Source organism: Primulina huaijiensis, chromosome 1 (assembly GCF_012295235.1).
Source record: "Primulina huaijiensis isolate GDHJ02 chromosome 1, ASM1229523v2, whole genome shotgun sequence".
Taxonomy (NCBI): Eukaryota; Viridiplantae; Streptophyta; class Magnoliopsida; order Lamiales; family Gesneriaceae; genus Primulina; species Primulina huaijiensis.
This window is the reverse complement of record NC_133306.1, coordinates 20,927,048-20,944,376: the sequence shown is the minus strand read 5'-3', so window position 1 is coordinate 20,944,376 and position 17,329 is coordinate 20,927,048. Positions and strand designations below refer to the sequence as shown.

The following is a 17,329-nucleotide window of genomic DNA, read 5'->3' as shown; positions in this document are numbered from 1 at the left end:
GGGTTTTTTTTTCTTGAAGGAGATAATGTTGAAACTTGACTTTCATTTGCATATTATTGTGTTGGTTACTTGGAATTCTTATCCTAGTTTCATTTCACACCATGTAAATGCTTAAGCTATGGAAACACTTTTAAGGCTTGTTTACATGAGTACTATCGTTACCATGATTGTTCCATATAGCTTTTTTCATTTTACGGAACGATATCAATAGTTAATATCTAAATCAACCTGTCTTTAACATGGATTATTGTTCTGATATCTCCAATAAATCACGAGGCATTCAGTATGTGTAATTGCTGTTAAATCGGGTTTTAACGTCTTTCTAGTTTAAAATGGAAATACTAAAGTCCTAGTTTCTATATATTTTGACTAAAAGGTCTATGCTGTTTGGTTCTCCTATAGTGTCCATACAGTTTTATAGGTGTTAACTCTCTGGTATCACTGGTCATTTCCCAATTATATATACATTATGTAGAATGATGGTTTCTTCTTCCTGAATTTGTGCTCCTAAATAGTGAAAACATACTTGCTTATTTGAACTTTTGGAGGTAACACTAAGTATGGTGAGGGCAACGGACTGAAAAGCAGGATGTTACTAAGAAATTGAATGTGCCCCTTTTGACTGAATGAATTGGTTTCTATGTGACATTGTGACCTGAATGTTTTGACGGTCCAAGTTTCCATTTTCTGTCAGACCAAATCAAGAGATTTTGTGGAGTTGTAAAAATCCCTCAATTTCTGCTCTAGAAGTCGATGCCAGAGCTAATTTTGATGCTTAGTGTTGTATCAAACGTTTACTTGGTTTGTCGATCGTAGATCTCACTGCATTGACTGGGGCCTGCATCGTTGCTCTTGGACCCTCTATTGCTGGTATTTAAATTTGTTAACAATCTCTCTTATTTGATTTCCTTTAATTATTTTGGACTGGATTATTGTCGAGAAAAAAACAAGAAGGTTTTTTTTTTGGGTTACAAGAGAGAGGGTTACTCAACATTGAACAATTAATGTACTGATATTCTTTTACAACAGTCTATCCCATCTTGTTTTCTTCAATGATATCGTGTAACATTTGATTATTTAGATAGCTGAGTGTAAATTTGTTGAACATATTGTGAGGGATATGAACGCTAAATGTTTCTGAACTATTAAGTAATAAGTATGTGGGAATACTGTAATACAAAAGTTAGCAATGCCATTTTTTTTCTTGAATACTGAAAAAACAGGCATATTTACACCAAGCGATCACCTTGCCAAAGAAGTCCTGGCGGCCTAAGAAATCAGCGGTGAAAAGCTTTGAAGAATGCCTATGGAGGAATGTTATTGGGAGTCGATGAAATCTGGGATGGCTGATTTGGTGAATATGGGTGGTCCTCAAGGTGGTGCCATCACTGCGGCCCTTTTCTTGAAACAGGTTAGCACTCAGCTGTTAGGGATGCTTTCTGCTCCTTCCCCTCTAAAGTAGTGATTCCTTATCTTCGATGCATGTGATTAGGATATATTTAAAACTATTTAATTCTCTTACGTCGTGCATTACGTATGTGTCACAAATTATAATACTACTGTAAAATATGTTATAGGAGTGATTTTATCGCTCTATACTGCACATTTTTGTGGTCGGGTAGCTGGAGGGCTTTGAAAAGAAATATATCTCACTTGCAAACATGTTTGGGTGGGATTAAGTAGATGATAAGGTTATCTGATATTGTAATCATCTTTGATCAGCATAAAGCGAGAGTATATCACTATGGGAATTCCAACAGGTTGTTTAACTGATATAAATTGTGACCTTGATCTTGCAAACTAAACGCTAATTGATTGGTGGTTAAATGCATTTTTACACTATGTATCTAAATATTAGAATCAGAAAGAGTGAGGTAAAACATATGAAGTGGAGGAGTCTGTGGCTTCTAATGGCTCCTCTTCCTCACCCGTGGGCATATCGATTATTTTTCAGTGTGTGAATAAAGAAATCCGACTATCTGTTATTGTTCTCTTACAGTTTGTTGATGGGAACGTGCAATGGTTGCACATAGACATGGCTGGCCCCGTATAGAGCGAGAAGAAGAAAAATGCTACGGGATTTGGAATTTCGACGTTGGTTGAATCATGAATGGGTGCTAAAGAACTCTTTGTAGTTTGAGTACTTTTCTATGTTGCTGTCAGGAGATGATGTTTTTGAGTATGGAAATTGATGTCTATTTGATTATTATTGATTGAGAATGCATTTTTTTTAATCTTTATTGTACTAATAAATTGGTATGTAAAGAAATTTAGGCCACTGTCTCTCTCATGGGCTTGTTTCGTGAAATGGAAAGGCAGGCTGTGCCATTCTCTGTTTTCAAGTATTTACTCCTTGTTTCTTCCCGTGGAAGAGAAGGGATGTAAAATACTCAGAGAAAATTGATAATAACTTAATTTATGGAACAACTCTTCGTCCCCTTGATCAAGACATTTTCCTTATCATCCTAATTTACCAATGTACAAAAAAAATCTCCTTGATATTGGGAATTTACTGCTATTAGCAAATTATCCAACATTGTACTTCTTATTTGTCGACACTCGCCCGATATTTCTCGTTTCTAGTTTGGATATAGTCAATCATTTGAAGCAAAAGGCTACCAAATTTTATAGTCAGCGCATAGCCAACCAAAAGTAGGCAGAGACAAACAGTGTGCAAACCAAGCCATTGTCTATTTTTTAAATGGACTATTTCTTGATTTCATGTCACATTCAATCATGTTGTTCTGTCTATATGCAATACTGATGGCTGATTTGTTATTGCAGTAGAGTCTTGTAGGTTCATGCCACTTAGTCTTCAAATCTTCTAGCACGATTTTTTTATTCATAACTTATTTATAGTCGAACAACCATCCATATGAAATGGGAAAGACAATATTCAAATTGAAAGATAAAGTTGGATTCATATTAACCATTTTGAATATAGAAATATTTGTCAGAATTTGATACCTATGATAACTATTTATTTTAATAAATTCTAAATAACTTTTATAATAAGTGAAATCACTTGTATTTTATAAAGCTAAAATAAATTAGTCGAGGAAACATTTTTTTTTTTATTTGAAGAGAGTGAGTGAAACAAGTAAGTTGGATTGATTTATTTATTTTTGTTAGGAGAGATGTTTGATATAATTAATATAATATGCGATTATTGATTGCTTTTAAATGCAAAAATTGTAAAATTTTATTTAAAGAAAGTAACAAAAGAAATGTTGTCGACAAGACAGAGAAACGTGTCTGTTCCCACGTGACACTCGAACGGCGGAGGTCGGAGCCCACATATTGCCTACTTGCCTTTTTCACTCAATTCCTCGATTCATGTAAGCAAAGCAAAGCACCTATCTCTCACTTTCTTGATCAGTGAGAACGATGAGTGTTTCTCTGACTGTCATGACCTTTAATCTTCTTGAGGACCAGCCAGAGGACAGTCCCAACTCATGGCAAAAGAGGAAAGAGTTGTGTGTAACAGTGATAACTAGTTATTCTCCAATGATTCTTTGCACGCAGCAAGGTCATTCCATATGTGTGTATATCTCTTTATGTATGTTAAAAATGTAACTTCTGATTTGGATCTTGATTGGCCTAAAAGTTTGTTTCCCGACTTGGCTGATCTGGGCTTTCTTGAATTTACATGACGCGGATTGTTTGCTTGCTTTTCTAAGTTGTTAAAAATGTTTACTTGTTTGGTGATATTGGTGTGATTTAACGAGTTTTTCACTTTCTTGTTTTCCCTTTTCTTATTTTCCTATGATCAGGCGTGAAATCACAGTTGGACTACCTACAGCAATGCTTGCCAGGTAAAGCTTAAAATGGTTTGCTATTTTTTTTCTAGTTAATCTAATCATTTGGTTGGTTATGAGCTTAGAATTATTTAGAATTTTTTTCGTTTTTTGGTTGACGATGGTAAGGGTTGTTCCGTTGTGCCCATGTCATTGGAAGTGGCATAATTATTTATTTCACGAACTGATCAAATTTACTAAGGTTGGCAAGCTATCAGATTGACCTGATTCTTGCTTTTGTGTTGACATCGGTAAGCATTGACAAATTTTCCTTCGTGTGAAACAAAGCTAAAACGTCTGAGATGACAACATGACTTTCTTAGATGCTATAAGCCTCATCAAGGAGCAGATACAGTTGGGGGTCGAGCAGAAGTAATGGTCTCCCGCAAGCATTTGCAAATTTAATATTAAGTAACTATATGAGTGACTATTGATGTATTGTAGAGGTGTCTTCGCTACCGGGTCTTTGCTCAACCAACATTTTCTTTTTCATTATAACTAGGGGCCAGGCATGCATGACCGATTCCGGTCAATTACTATTTATGGTGACATCCCTATGGACAAACAAATCATAGCATTCTACTGCCTGTCAGAAATGCAGCACTGAGAGGTTCCATTCTTGCTCATTAGATCAATGAAATCTTTAATAGCTTATTGATGAAAATAACTGATTTATGGATAGAAAAAAAACTTATTTGTCGAGTCACCTACATGTTTCTGTTGAATCTAAAATTCTCGTGGAAATAAGATTATATTGAAGGACTAACGATAGTAAAGCAGAACCATATCAAGTGTCAATGATAAAGAACTATGAGAGACAAATAAGCTCCATTAAGTGGCCATTTGGATAAGTTTCTAGGAAGGTCTGGATGGGAGTTTTAAACTGCAGTATCCTTGAGGCCATTTTATTTATCAGGTAAGTGGCAGTTAGTATTGCATCACCCCCATGGTATCGGGGAACATTTGAGGTAAAGAGTAATGCACGAGCAACCTCAAGAAAATGTCGATTTTTCCGCTCAAAGACCCCATTTTGTTGTAAAGTGTCCACACATGTGCTTTGGTGAATAATCTCATGTGATTGCAGATAACTCCCCAACACAGAGTTGAAATAATCACGGGTCCTATCAGTGCGTAGCGCACGAATATGAGAAGAAAATTGTGTTTTGATCATTGAATGGAAATGTTTAAAGATCTGAGCACTTTCTGACTTATTTTTCATGAGAAAGACCCAAGATGGACGCGTGTGATCATCGATAAATAAGATAAACCAACGAGTCTAGCTAAGGTTGGCGGTATTTGATGGTTCCCAAATATCACTATGGATAAGGGATAAAGGCTAAGATGTTTAATAACAATTGGGTCTAAAAGTTGCGGGAGTATGCTTGGAAAACTGACAGACATCACAATGAAAAGGAATAGACATTTTATTACGATATAAGTCGGGAAACAACTTCTGAAGAAATGGATTTGGATGACGTAATGTCATAATAAAATATCCCTAATCTTATTCGAACTTAAAGCAAAAACAGAGTGAGGTACTGATGGTGGGGCATAAAGTTTGTCCAAGGGAGGATCTGTCTTGAGAATATACAATCCCGCAGAAAGTTCAGCACTGTCTATCGTCTTTCCCGATGCCACATCATGGAAAACACACGAATTACCCAAAAACTTAGTCGAGCAGCCAAGTTCATGATTCAGTTTACTAACAGACAGTAGATTAGAAGCAAGGTCAGGCGCAAATAAGAGTGAATGAAGGCAGATATCCTTAGATAATTGAATGGAGTCACAACAAGTCATGTTGGATAGAGATCCATTGGTTATTCGTACTATGTTAGGGGCGTTGCACTGCCGAAAGTTATGAAAGTAACTGAGACACCCGGTCATATGGTCGGATGCGCCCGCATCGATTATCCAATAGGATGACACATCATACCGTGAAGATGTAAAGGAGGCAATACCTGAATGAGCCACATTACCGATGCCACTAAGAGACGGAGTGGGTGAGACAAGAGGCTGTCCAAACAATCTCTGAAGAGCATCAAGCTGTTCCTTCGTGAATGGTTGCTGCTATGAAGGTGGAGGATCAACAACAATTGTGTTTGCACGTCTCTCTCGGGCTGGCTTCCAATCATTAGGTTTCCCATGAATTTTCCAGCACGTGTCCATCGTATGTGTAGGTTTGCGACATTTGGGACACCATGGACGGCCTTGCTTGAATTGGTCAGTGTCGGGTAAGTTAGAGATCATACGCATACTACAACCAGAGTCATTGCTTGGAGAAGAGAAGCGATATTGGGCAGCCAAGGCCGATGTGTCAATGGAGGAAGGATGATCTGACAGTGTCAACATAATCTTCCGATGGCTCTCTTCATGACGTACAACAGAAAAAACACCACGAAGGCTCAGTAAAGGCTTAGTACCCAGAATTCTCCCCCGGGCGTGATCGAGTGATGAGTTGAGGCTCGAAAAAAATTGAATATCTGTCGCTGCTCGACAATACCACGAAATCAGTCGCCATATGCTGGACACTCCCATTCATACACTTCAAAGAGATCTAATTGTTGCCATAGACGAGTAAGGGAGTTAAAGAAATCAGTGACCGAGGACTCCCCTTGGCGGAGATCTTGCAAACGGTATTCGATTGCAAACAATTCAGAGGTGTAATCTTTGGAGGAATATATATCTCTTGCAGCTTCCCAGATATACCTGGCACTGCGATAGAGGAGGAAATTCTCTCCAATCTCCGTTGTCATGGAGTTTATTAACCAAGACATAACCATGCAATTCTCCGAATTCCAGATCCAAAATTTTGGATCATCAGACACTGGACATAGCGTGTCGCTGGACAAGAAGCCATCTTTCCCATGGCCACAGATAAACAGCATAACAGATTGTGACCACTGCAAATAATTCTTGCCATTCAATCAATGACAAGTAATGGGTACCGACTGGAAATCAATTGCCAAAGGGTTGGACTCCGGATTTTGGGATATTTTAGGTGTTGCCATGCCGTATTTGGTCATTAATTATCCCTGTAGCTCTGATACCATGTAGTTAAAATAGAGGGAGAATTGGTAAAACACCATATATTTCTTATTCTGAAATGTAAAGTCTACAATGATTAAATAAACAACTAAGGAAATAAGATAACCTAATCCTAGGAATTTAAAATACAAAGATATAAATAAAAAGAGAGATAAAATGATAGATAAGTTCCTATTCAACTAAGTAAAGATAAGATCAACACATGTTTCCCATATCTTCTCGAGAAGCAAGTGTGCTGTTACTAATTGATATTCATTGTTTAAAATCTCTCGTTATTGACTTCAAGCTTTATTTGATATGGGACTTATTCTTTTGATCAACAAGGTTATGAACAATTTGGAGTTTCAAGGAAAGGATTTGAAGATACCTCAGATCACCATTGCACTATCTTTTATGACAAGGATAAGGTGAATTTCGTCTTTAAAAAATCATTTTGGTCTAGATCTTTATCATCTGAACAGTCGACAAACCAGTTCTTCAAATAATATTTCATTGCTTGATGTAGGTTGAGTTGTTGGAAGGTGGAACCTTCTGGTTGTCAGAGTCACCTTCTGTGCCTGGAAGCATCTCGTGGGGTTCCACAGATCCGTGCATTTCAACATGGGCTATATCCTTCTCATAATTTTAGAAAATTGTTTTTCATTCATTTAGCTTAGTGGCGTCACATCTATATTTTTTCCTTAATAAATTGTGTACACATTTCAGCTCAAAGGAGTCGAGCCACCGGGTTTTTCATTTCAGATAGTGAATACATACATGGATGAGTTTAGTCCTCGTGCTCGAAGGCGTGGTGCTTTACTCACATGGCAGCATATTGCGTCCTTACCTCCTAGCTTGCCTGTTGTTTACTGTGGGGGGTTTAACACACAAAAGGAATCAACAACGGGGCGTTTTCTTCTTGGAAGATCAAGGTATTATTTTTAGTTGCTGTCTCAGTTTCATTGTTTGATGAAGGTTTCGATAAACTTAAGTTGGTGACATCTCTACTTATTCATGAGGTGTTATTTGATTTTTCCCTAAATATCCGGTGTATGGAAAAAGCAGCAACGATACACGATGTTTGCACTGGTTTCTCATACTTCTAATATAACTATCAGATTACCTTATTCCCATTGGTACGGATGCTATCTTTCTTGAAACTTGATAACGAGGTTATGATATTTATCCTTGCTATTTCATTTTTCCCATGCGGTACCACCCCCTTGCCATTTATGATACTGGTGGTCTATCCTTTTGTCTTCTTCATTTCTACACCGATCCTTGAGAACACAGGGTTAAACTTGTAGTTTCTGTTAAATTCTAATATCTCGAAATAATTTTATCGTGTTTGATTGAGAATCAAGTTGAAATTTATGATAGGACGAGTTTGCACGAGTACAAGAATCTGTGTGTTATGGTTGACACTGATGATATGAAATCTCGCTAGACTTGAACAAACCACAAGAATATTAGTGTCGGGCATTTTTCATCCCTTCTACCCATTATTGTAGTCTAGTCTTTCTAGCACTTTAAAGGAGTGAACAAGGACAAATAAATATTATTAATAGATTTTTTCTAACCTAATGGAAGTGAGCTGTCTTTTCTCCTTTCTTATCTCAGCTCTATGACAAAAAGGAAATACTTAACTTGACTAGTTTGCACTTAGTGGACCAGAATAACCGGCACAGTTATCCCCCTAGCATGAAACCTGTGTTCTTCATTTTATTTTTTATTGATAGTCTCTTTTCGTCTCCATGTCATATACACACTTAGCGAGGTACCATGCTTATGGTGAATATCTCTTAAAACCAATCAAATTCTCATTTAGAGAGCGAAGACTGGATACAGAATGTTCAAAATATCAAATTCTGTTGCATGGTAATGTCAAACAAATGTAACAGTATCTCCTCCTATTCCTCCTTTAAAATGTGTTTAGAACTAAACAGGTTAAACCATATAGACAATATCTAAACAACTATTGAAGTTGTAGCTCTGTATTTTCTCTTGTTTTATGTTTGCTGCTTTTACAGGGAACATGGTGTTGTAGGTGATATGAGGGATGCTTGGCCCAATGCACGTACGAGGAAAAACGTTTCTTTAATTCGCACTTACCATGGATTTAAAGGTATGACATTTGCACTGCATCTTCATCACTATTAAACTGAAGTCTAATTGTTTTGGAAACGTCAATTTCCTCCATTATTATCTAGGTTGCCGATACAACACGGTAATAAAAAAACTGAAGTTTGGGTGGTTGAGTGAATGAAAAGTTTTGAGTTGCATGGTTACCAACTGTTATTTTTTCAATAAAGTGGCATAAATATAGTCCTTGCATCAATACTTATTATTTATTAATTGTTATCAGGTGACAAGCAAGGAGTTCTCGAGTTCCTAAAGATAGTATTTCGAGCACTTTGTCTTTGTTGGGATCGACAAACTCAAGATCTTCACATCGACTGGATTCTTTTCAGAGGCAGACCATTGATCCCTGTCTCGTGTGAGGTGGTTAGCGACAATGTCGATGGTTATTATCCTTCGTTGCATTATCCTATATTTGCAGAATTCATGCTTCCACGCACGGTAAGATTCATTGAAGCGCCTACTCAAGAATGAAGAAAGACACCTTTACAATTTGGCTTTATTTCTGCAAATTTCCTTTCTTTTGTTCAATATTTGGTTTTTTACATTATTTGCTCTTTTAACAAACTTTTTTGTTCAACATTACCATCATCTTCGCTTTTTATGGCTTTATTTATATATTATTATTATATGTTTTTGCAGTTGTACAAAAATTTATGGCGAGAATTTTGGTCGCTCGTCGGAAACAATTTAATAACCAAATTAACTCTCAAAAGTAGAAACTTAAATTGATCAATACAATACTCCCATGGGACATGTAATGTTTTCGACGTACACCTTATTCCACAACAGGTCGTAATATATTTCAGTGTAAATGCGTAATTCTTATACCACTGATTCAGCTATTGACACCAGTGTATTAAATCAAGCAATTGTTAATAAAACTCGTCTATTTGAAAATATACAATGGTACACTCGAATTCACCAGTCAAACTCATAAGAAGTTGGTCGACAACGGTATTGACAAATTGCATCAAATAAGAAGCGACAGAGGGAGGCTAATCTTCACAAAATATTGTTTTTTTCAGTTACATTACCATACTCCATTTTCCTCACAATTGCAAACATTTTTCACCATTAAACAAGCATCTAACGTCACTCATTTCAAAAGTCGAAATACAAGATCAATCAGCATCTGCAGTAAAATCAGGCTCTGGGGGCTTCTGAAGTTTGACCAACTCTCGAGCACTCTTGAGATCTCGATTTCTATGAACTCCACGAAGAGCATTTGCAGCAAATCGAGAAGCCAGGAATGTTGCTCCGATGCTGTATGAGCCTCCACCAGCATGGCTGCTAGCTGCAGCTAACTCTTCAGCTTCTTCTTCCTTCTTTCTAAGTTCCAAGATTTTCCTCTTTGAATAGCGACGCCAAGCTGCTTGAATGAAGCAAGCAGCCCAAGTACGCCACTGCTGTGAGTAGAAACGGAATGTGTGTTGGACTTGTCTACTGTGGAGACGTCTGAACTGACCAGCGACAAATTTTAGCTCATCAGCTGAAAGGGCAAAAGCTTCAACTTCAGTTAGAGCCTTCACAGTTCGTGTAGAAGATGGTAGATTAGAACCAGATTTGGGATCAAGAGCCCAGGTCAAAAGCTCCTCCCCACAAAAATCTCCTTCTTTCAGTAAACTTCGGTTGAAGAATCCACTTCTTCCGCCATCGGTAGTCACACTCTCAAGACGACCACGAATGAGGAATATCATCTCGTCAACTGGATCTCCTTCCCGAACAATGTAAGTATTTTCCGTGAATAGAGAAGGCTTGAGCCTCTCACAAATGGCATCAAGCAACCTCTCATCCATATTCTCGAAAAGAGGTACCTTATAATATTGGAGATTATGGATATTAGCAAACATGCAGATCTAATAAATCAGTAGCTAAGATCCAGAAATGAGATGTCATTTTAGACCAGTTTCAGGGGCATAAAATGAACATCACATAATGTGAATTGTGACGTGTATGTAGAAATGCTTGTGTGAGTTAAAGAATTAAAATCTAAAAGAATCAACTTACCCTTTTGACGAGGGCCAGACAGAGATGCCGTTTTATGTCTCTTCGAAGATCCTTGGGTAGAGTTTGCACCAAACTTTCTTCGTCAACTCCACGTGTTTCCAACCACTTGTACTGGTCATAACGTCTAACTCGCTCCCTAAGATCTTGGGGGAGCAAGCGATGATGCATCCATTGCTCTGAGTCACGTCGTTTTACTCTCATCTCTTCAAGTCGAATAGTAAGTGACTGAAGATATGTCTGTAACAGTGATACAGCCAAACAAGATTTCTCAATTTTCAGGTACCAAACATTATGAATATCTCAGGATCATAGAAATGGTAAAACAGCCATAAGTCACAATTGTCTCATACAAGATACACTGGAATTTATTCGGTTTTAAAATTTTGGACATCGTTTTGAAAAGCCAAAAACAAAAAGGATTTAATACAAATTTGAGGCAACTGAAATCAATATAAGAAAGGCGACTTTTTTAAATACCTGCATGTTTCCAATTAACAACGCAAAGAGAATAAGTCCCAAAATGGCAAGGGCGATACTGAATATAGACTCTCCAGGGTAAGTACTGGTTTGAAGTCCCTGGCCAAGTGTGCTGTTGAAAGAAAGATGAAAAAAACTGTAAATGTTGGAAGGGGCAACTTGAGTTACAGTGGTCGGTAGTATTAACATATGAGAACCCATCAAAATATGTTCAGTGACACACAAGCACGAAATTGTAGTTTTACTAAGTTAAAGCTTTGGACAGAGAAGTAAGAATTAGGAAATGTATGTTTATATTAATAAAGCCACAAGCTACCATGAAGGGCAATTAAGACACTCTACTTTGTTCTTTGTAGCCATAGCTAAGTGGTACAAAAGAGTGAAAGACATAATTACATGCAGAAATTATATGAAAACATCAATACAAGGAGTCAAGGAATTGATCAATTATGGCAAAACAACATAAGATGTGCAATCTTCTGTTTACTGGTTGAAGGGTAGATTTGTTCGTGAGCCTAAGCTTCTCTGATGAAGAAAGCAAGGAGTTGGTATCTCTGAGCCAATCTAAGAGGCAAAAAGCCTGGTGGTTAACCAAATTACTTTTGGTATTCTATCTTTTAAGCTACGAAAGCAGCGAAATTTATTAATTAAACTTGCTATAACCCAATCCTTTCTGCATATCATTAAGTAATTTGCCTCTCTCTCTAGAGTAGCAATCTTCCAAATTTTCATGTATAGGATCTGGCCAGCTCCAGCACTTCAAAGGTGAGCATGTCTCGTTTCATCTCCAAAATCCAAACAATGAAGAAAAATAAAGACAATAATGAATCAGAGATGAGAAAATGTCATCTGCACTTGGTGAACACTACTAGTGTGAATTCAGCAGGTCAAAGATGCACTGTGACAAAACCTCAAAATAACGGAAACCCTCAGGTTTCATTTAGATATGTGAATTAGCTTATGCACAGAAGTTTGTTCACCTCAAATTTTGCAGCCCCCACCAGAGACAGTAACAGTACTTTGACAGAAAGTCTTTAGATGAAACAATGTCAGATGACAACGCCTGCTTAAAAATTCCAAAATCAAATGGCGGATTATTCTCATCACCCACAGGGCAAGCCGATCTTAAGACAGTACTGCTGATATTGCTCCAGGTATCATAGTCATTCATATTCTGATTCCCGCAATACAAGAAATTTTTGTCGCATTCTTTCGTGCGTTTACAAGCTTTCTGCCAGCAGGTATCATTACGTTCCACAGATAATAAGTACCAGAAAGCCCCAACTATCTGCAAAAATCCATGCAGAAGATGATGGTAACAGTACTTACAGAAAAACTAATCCAATCAAAGATGCACCAATGTTATTTTCAAGGTGAACTTGAGACAGGACCTGATTTTGTTTTTCATAAGGTGGAAATGCAGATGAAATATCAATATCAGCAACAAACTTCTTGAATGGAGAAATTTTGATGATATTGACACTTCAACCGAGAAACTGAACTCAAAATCTATACCACAAAAGTGTTCAAGAAAATATGGTTTACATTTAGTTTATTTCACACACATGTTACAAATTTCATGAACTTATATGGTACAAATTTACTTCTAATAATTGAATTCAACAATATAATTTCAACACAATCCACAGACCAAGGAGCAAAAGGACCTGAATGAAATGGCTGATATTCCACACATCTATGGTTGGTCTGCGACAATTAACAATACATAGGTGGAAACAGGTTTAAATCGGTTAGAATAGGGAGGTCTAACAAGTGGGAAGAACATTTCTCGTGGCTCCCCAAATGGTAGCGACTTCTTAGATCTGTAAAGAACATAAAACCATCTCCAAGGATCTAATATGATTCACGTGATTACATAAGACAACAATTCATGTGAACCTACAATGGGGTGTATATCCCAACTCAATTTAAAGAATGGAGAATATATAAAATAAGAAGGCCATTTTATCCACAGCCACAGAATATATTGATGAGGATAATATTTCATAAAGACACCAGAGCCACCACGAAGCACTCTGTCCATAATGAGCCACTTAATAGAAGATACAGAAATTCATTACCAATATGTTAGCTATGGTGAGAAAAAAGAAATGCGATTAACTTTTTTCCCCAGTAATATGTTCTAATAACATAAGACCACTGACTGACAATTACCACAGTTAATGCAAAAAAATATATATCTCTAAAGCTTTCAATTTTTTTCGCCTAAACTCAGGGCCCAAGTCAAGTAAAAACTTGATCCTGAAAGGATTAGAATTTCATAAAATATATGTGTTATTAAAGATATGACACCAAGTATAATCAACATACAAATTAGAGCTCTTTATTTCCAGATTTCTTTTTGCGTACGCTAGAGAGAAGTTATAAAGTAAAAAAGGTACAATATTGACAGGTCAGATAGCGGTATAAAGTAAGCAAGGGCGTTTTGTTGCAGGAAATTTCTAGAGAAACAGCCATATGGTTCATATGATGGCTTACATGACTGGCGAGCATATACAGCAGCAAATAAGAAACTGCACCAGCCCATGCAGATTCAGCGAAGACACCAGAAGTCCTTTTCAATTCCGAAGTGAGTGGAAAAATTCTGAGAAATCTAGGAATATACTGAAGCAAAATGACATAAAGTAGAGCCTGTTTTGTCGCCAGTACGTCAGAGCCTTTTGACCTCTGCAGAAATCTCCAAACGACAATCTGCGCAAGTTCAACAAGATATAGAAGTGTTAATGCAACAAGAAAATCTCCAAATACTTTCTCAGATATCAAACATATGATCACTAACAAGAATTCCACCATAATTTAATCAAAATAATCAAATCTTTCTGTGTGGCTATGAAACACAAAGTTGAGGGAGTTTTCTGCAGACCTGTGGTAAGGGCAGCACGGCAAGGAAATCGATGATAAAATGGCACTTCAAGTATCGTTTAGCAATTTTTGCAGGATCTATGACAAGTTCACCTCTCCCAAACACTCGAGATGATGGAGCAATATAAGCTGTTCGAAATTGGAGAACCATGTGAATAAGATAGAAAGCATCAACAACTGTCCGCAGTGTCGTAGCCGTGATAGCTAACTTTCGATCTATATCCAAGCACTTTGATGATTGACTAAACACGGGAAGATAGAAAAAAAGTGGATCCACAGATACACCCAGAATACATGACATTACAAAAAGCCTGTTCCAAAGTGTCAGATATTTGTCTTGAGGGTCAAATATCTGCTTCTCTGACACTCTGAGATCTTCGGGAAATACCGCCCGAGAGACGCCAAATCCAAGGGACCGGCCTATGGATTTTAGTCCTTGGGATCCTTTCCTCATTCCTTTCTTAAAGGACTTTGCTGGAGAGCGAATTGGATGCCTAGCACGGCCAACACCATCAATATTGAAGCCACATTTATTTGATACAGCTGAAGATGATGGGGACGAAAGTCTGGAGTCCAGGTCATCCAACCTTGACATAAAAGATCCTTTGTAATCACAACACCAATAAAAGAAAGAGAAACATCTCAAGCCATGTCAGCAAGCACAATTATGTGTAGCTATTTGAGTATCATAATGTTTTAATTTTTTAAGAAACTGATTACATCTCAAGATAATGCTACATTGTTACTTTGAGATTCAACCTAGCTTCAGAAAATAAAATATTTAATAGGACATATTTTAGATTAATTATAAACTGATCTTTCCCCAAATCGTTATGAGTTAACTGTACCTCTTTCAGAATTTGTGGTGTTGCATTTCACTCTGATGAAAACCTTTCACGCCAAGAAAAACAATATTTAAGAAAAAATGTTTTAGATTAATTAAAAACTGGTTTTTTCTTCCAAGTCGAGTAATTTACCACTTTCAAAAGTGCCGTTACTTTTCACTCTGATGGAAATCTTCCCTACTCTCACATAATTTTAAAAAACAGAACTTCTTCGCTTTTTTCTCTTCAAGGAAATAAAACAATTAAACATCATACTTGCGAAGTAAGAGCATAAAATATCTTGAAAAAAATTAAGATTTAAAGCTAGTTTTGTAGGACAAAGAAACCTTCCATTTCATAACATGTGTGGTTAGAAAGAAATAGGATACCTTTGAAACTTATCACGCTGCCCACTGAGATCAAACATCATGTATAATTCACATAACACAATATCAACTGCAGAGAAAAAAAAAATTAAGATTACAAATGAAAGTAGTGAAAGGGCTTCAAGTTTCCAAACATTTAAGACCAGAAATTTTTTACATGCAGCATTTTCAACACTTTCGACCAACCCACAAACAACCTTTTCTGGAAATATCAAATCAAACAAATGAAATCCAAAAATAGGTATCTTATTTGTTCAGCATAGAATATCTCTAAAAGAACCAGGAACCAGCAGCCAAACACCTTAAACATTCATTTAGATTATAGCATAATTCCACACACATGACAAATAACATTAGTGTTCAATATATCCAAGCTAATCCACTAGAAAAGGATTATATTATACAGCATAAAGGAAACACATAACTATGCTGTCAACAAGAACTATATAGATAGTTGAAGTTGTACAAGTTTGGTGACATATCTCATAAAAATGACAATACAAAACAAAAGAGTTATCAGATTTATTGAAAGAGGCCTAAGAAGAAGAAAACCTTTTGAATAAATAAGATAAAAATTTTCTAAAGTCCAAAGAACATATAGATAAGCTGTCCCACGGAACCTAAAAAACATACCACTCACCTAAAAACCCCATTTATGACTTCTCAATTTATAACGAAGAGATGAACATGCCAAGGCCATAAAAATCATGACAATTAGCCAACATAGGTATAAACCACCTAAAAATCAGTACAAGATCCAATTAGATTTCCATAAAGCAGAAACATCACAAAAAAAGTCCCCTCTCCAAGGAAAGATCACTTAAATAAACTCATAATCAAAATGTACCGATTTAAGTTCTAAAAAGACAGCAAACTGCAAAGAACAAAATGGAGCAGAAAAAAATTATTGCTTCACCATGGTGTGATAACAGGCCAATAAATGAGTTTCGTATCAACACAGATACCCATTTTTTTATACCATAGAACTACATTTTGATATTTCTCCGAAGTGACACTTACTCAAAATATTAAAGAAATAAAGAGCAGATTCCCCCACATCCAAATCTTAGCTACACAATCCATTGATGTGTAATTATTACCATAGAAACCATAAACTTGATCGACGCCTCAAACAATTTTTTTTAACATTAATTCTATATTTTTCACTCTAGAACACCTAAAATGGCAATTAACAGATACCATTAGATCAAACAGATAACGTAACCAAGATAAAAAAAAATTACATAGCGAAATAAAAAACAGAAATCTAAACAAGACTTCAAACACCAACTCTGATTGTACAATAGATATCAAAAAACAATAGAAATCACTGAAATTCTTGAGATGATGAGAACTCAATCAGATTAAACGTTGCACATATAACAAAAAGAGGGAAGCATAAAAAATCGCAATCCAGATACTGAAAAAAAAAACAGATAAAAGCAAGAAACTTACGGCATAAATTCTGAGACGGAGCAATTAATTAGAGCATAAATATTCAGAAGAGAGAGGTCTCTTTGAAGTTGCAGAAATGAAGTCAAGCGTTTATCCAGACGACGACTATTCATGAGAGGCGGGTGGGGTCTAGGGAGCAGCATCGAAATGACCGATCTGCCCTTTCTTTGCTATTTTTCACCTCCTCCAAATCGTGAACTTCGACGGCCCTTCTGACTAATGTTTTTATAATCGGACGGTGGATCGAATAATATATATATATATATATATATATATATAGGCAAAAACTTGAGTGAGACGGTCTCACGGGTCGTATTTGTGAGACGGATTTCTT

The 17,329-nt window shown here is 36.6% G+C and overlaps 2 protein-coding genes and 1 long non-coding RNA gene across 5 annotated transcripts; 2 read left to right on the top strand and 1 right to left on the bottom strand.

Annotated features, from left to right (window-relative positions):
• Window positions 1-469: 469 nt before the first annotated feature.
• LOC140959742 (uncharacterized) lies at window positions 470-2,278 on the top strand. The gene is made up of 3 exons (XR_012172061.1): window positions 470-870; window positions 1,224-1,411; window positions 2,000-2,278. It is a non-coding gene; the product is annotated as an uncharacterized lncRNA (long non-coding RNA).
• A 1,028-nt stretch (window positions 2,279-3,306) lies between these two features.
• Window positions 3,307-9,562, top strand: LOC140983852 (probable RNA exonuclease C9B6.11c). The gene is made up of 7 exons (XM_073451013.1): window positions 3,307-3,529; window positions 3,774-3,815; window positions 7,167-7,249; window positions 7,348-7,450; window positions 7,540-7,753; window positions 8,852-8,946; window positions 9,187-9,562. The coding sequence occupies exons 1-7, from the start codon at window positions 3,388-3,390 to the stop codon at window positions 9,432-9,434; spliced, it is 927 nt and encodes a 308-aa protein (XP_073307114.1). The 5' UTR covers window positions 3,307-3,387; the 3' UTR covers window positions 9,435-9,562.
• A 257-nt stretch (window positions 9,563-9,819) lies between these two features.
• On the bottom strand, window positions 9,820-17,147 carry LOC140983838 (probable cyclic nucleotide-gated ion channel 6). 3 transcript variants are annotated; one of them, XM_073451002.1, is made up of 8 exons: window positions 16,996-17,147; window positions 15,544-15,610; window positions 14,332-14,917; window positions 13,947-14,159; window positions 12,428-12,735; window positions 11,448-11,559; window positions 10,971-11,207; window positions 9,820-10,777 (listed from the first exon to the last, which is right to left on the bottom strand). In XM_073451002.1, the coding sequence occupies exons 2-8, from the start codon at window positions 15,582-15,584 to the stop codon at window positions 10,085-10,087; spliced, it is 2,190 nt and encodes a 729-aa protein (XP_073307103.1). In that variant the 5' UTR covers window positions 15,585-15,610; window positions 16,996-17,147; the 3' UTR covers window positions 9,820-10,084. The 3 variants fall into 3 exon arrangements, with proteins under 3 accessions (XP_073307103.1, XP_073307106.1, XP_073307097.1); XM_073451005.1 differs by lacking the exons at window positions 15,544-15,610; window positions 16,996-17,147 and adding exons at window positions 15,179-15,221; window positions 15,308-15,398; XM_073450996.1 differs by lacking the exon at window positions 15,544-15,610 and having other exon boundaries at window positions 16,996-17,142.
• Between the last annotated feature and the right edge of the window lie 182 nt (window positions 17,148-17,329).

Excerpts from the sequence above, each read along its gene's own strand:
- LOC140983852 (XM_073451013.1), top strand. The coding sequence starts at position 3,388 with ATGAGTGTTTCTCTGACTGTCATGACCTTTAATCTTCTTGAGGACCAG. Across the intron at positions 7,250-7,347 it reads TCTTTTATGACAAGGATAAG|GTTGAGTTGTTGGAAGGTGG; the intron begins GTGAATTTCGTC and ends TGCTTGATGTAG. Across the intron at positions 8,947-9,186 it reads CACTTACCATGGATTTAAAG|GTGACAAGCAAGGAGTTCTC; the intron begins GTATGACATTTG and ends AATTGTTATCAG.
- LOC140983838 (XM_073450996.1), bottom strand. The coding sequence starts at position 17,138 with ATGCTGCTCCCTAGACCCCACCCGCCTCTCATGAATAGTCGTCGTCTG. Across the intron at positions 14,160-14,331 it reads CCGTGCTGCCCTTACCACAG|ATTGTCGTTTGGAGATTTCT; the intron begins GTCTGCAGAAAA and ends GAACTTGCGCAG. Across the intron at positions 10,778-10,970 it reads GTCTGGCCCTCGTCAAAAGG|GTACCTCTTTTCGAGAATAT; the intron begins GTAAGTTGATTC and ends CAATATTATAAG.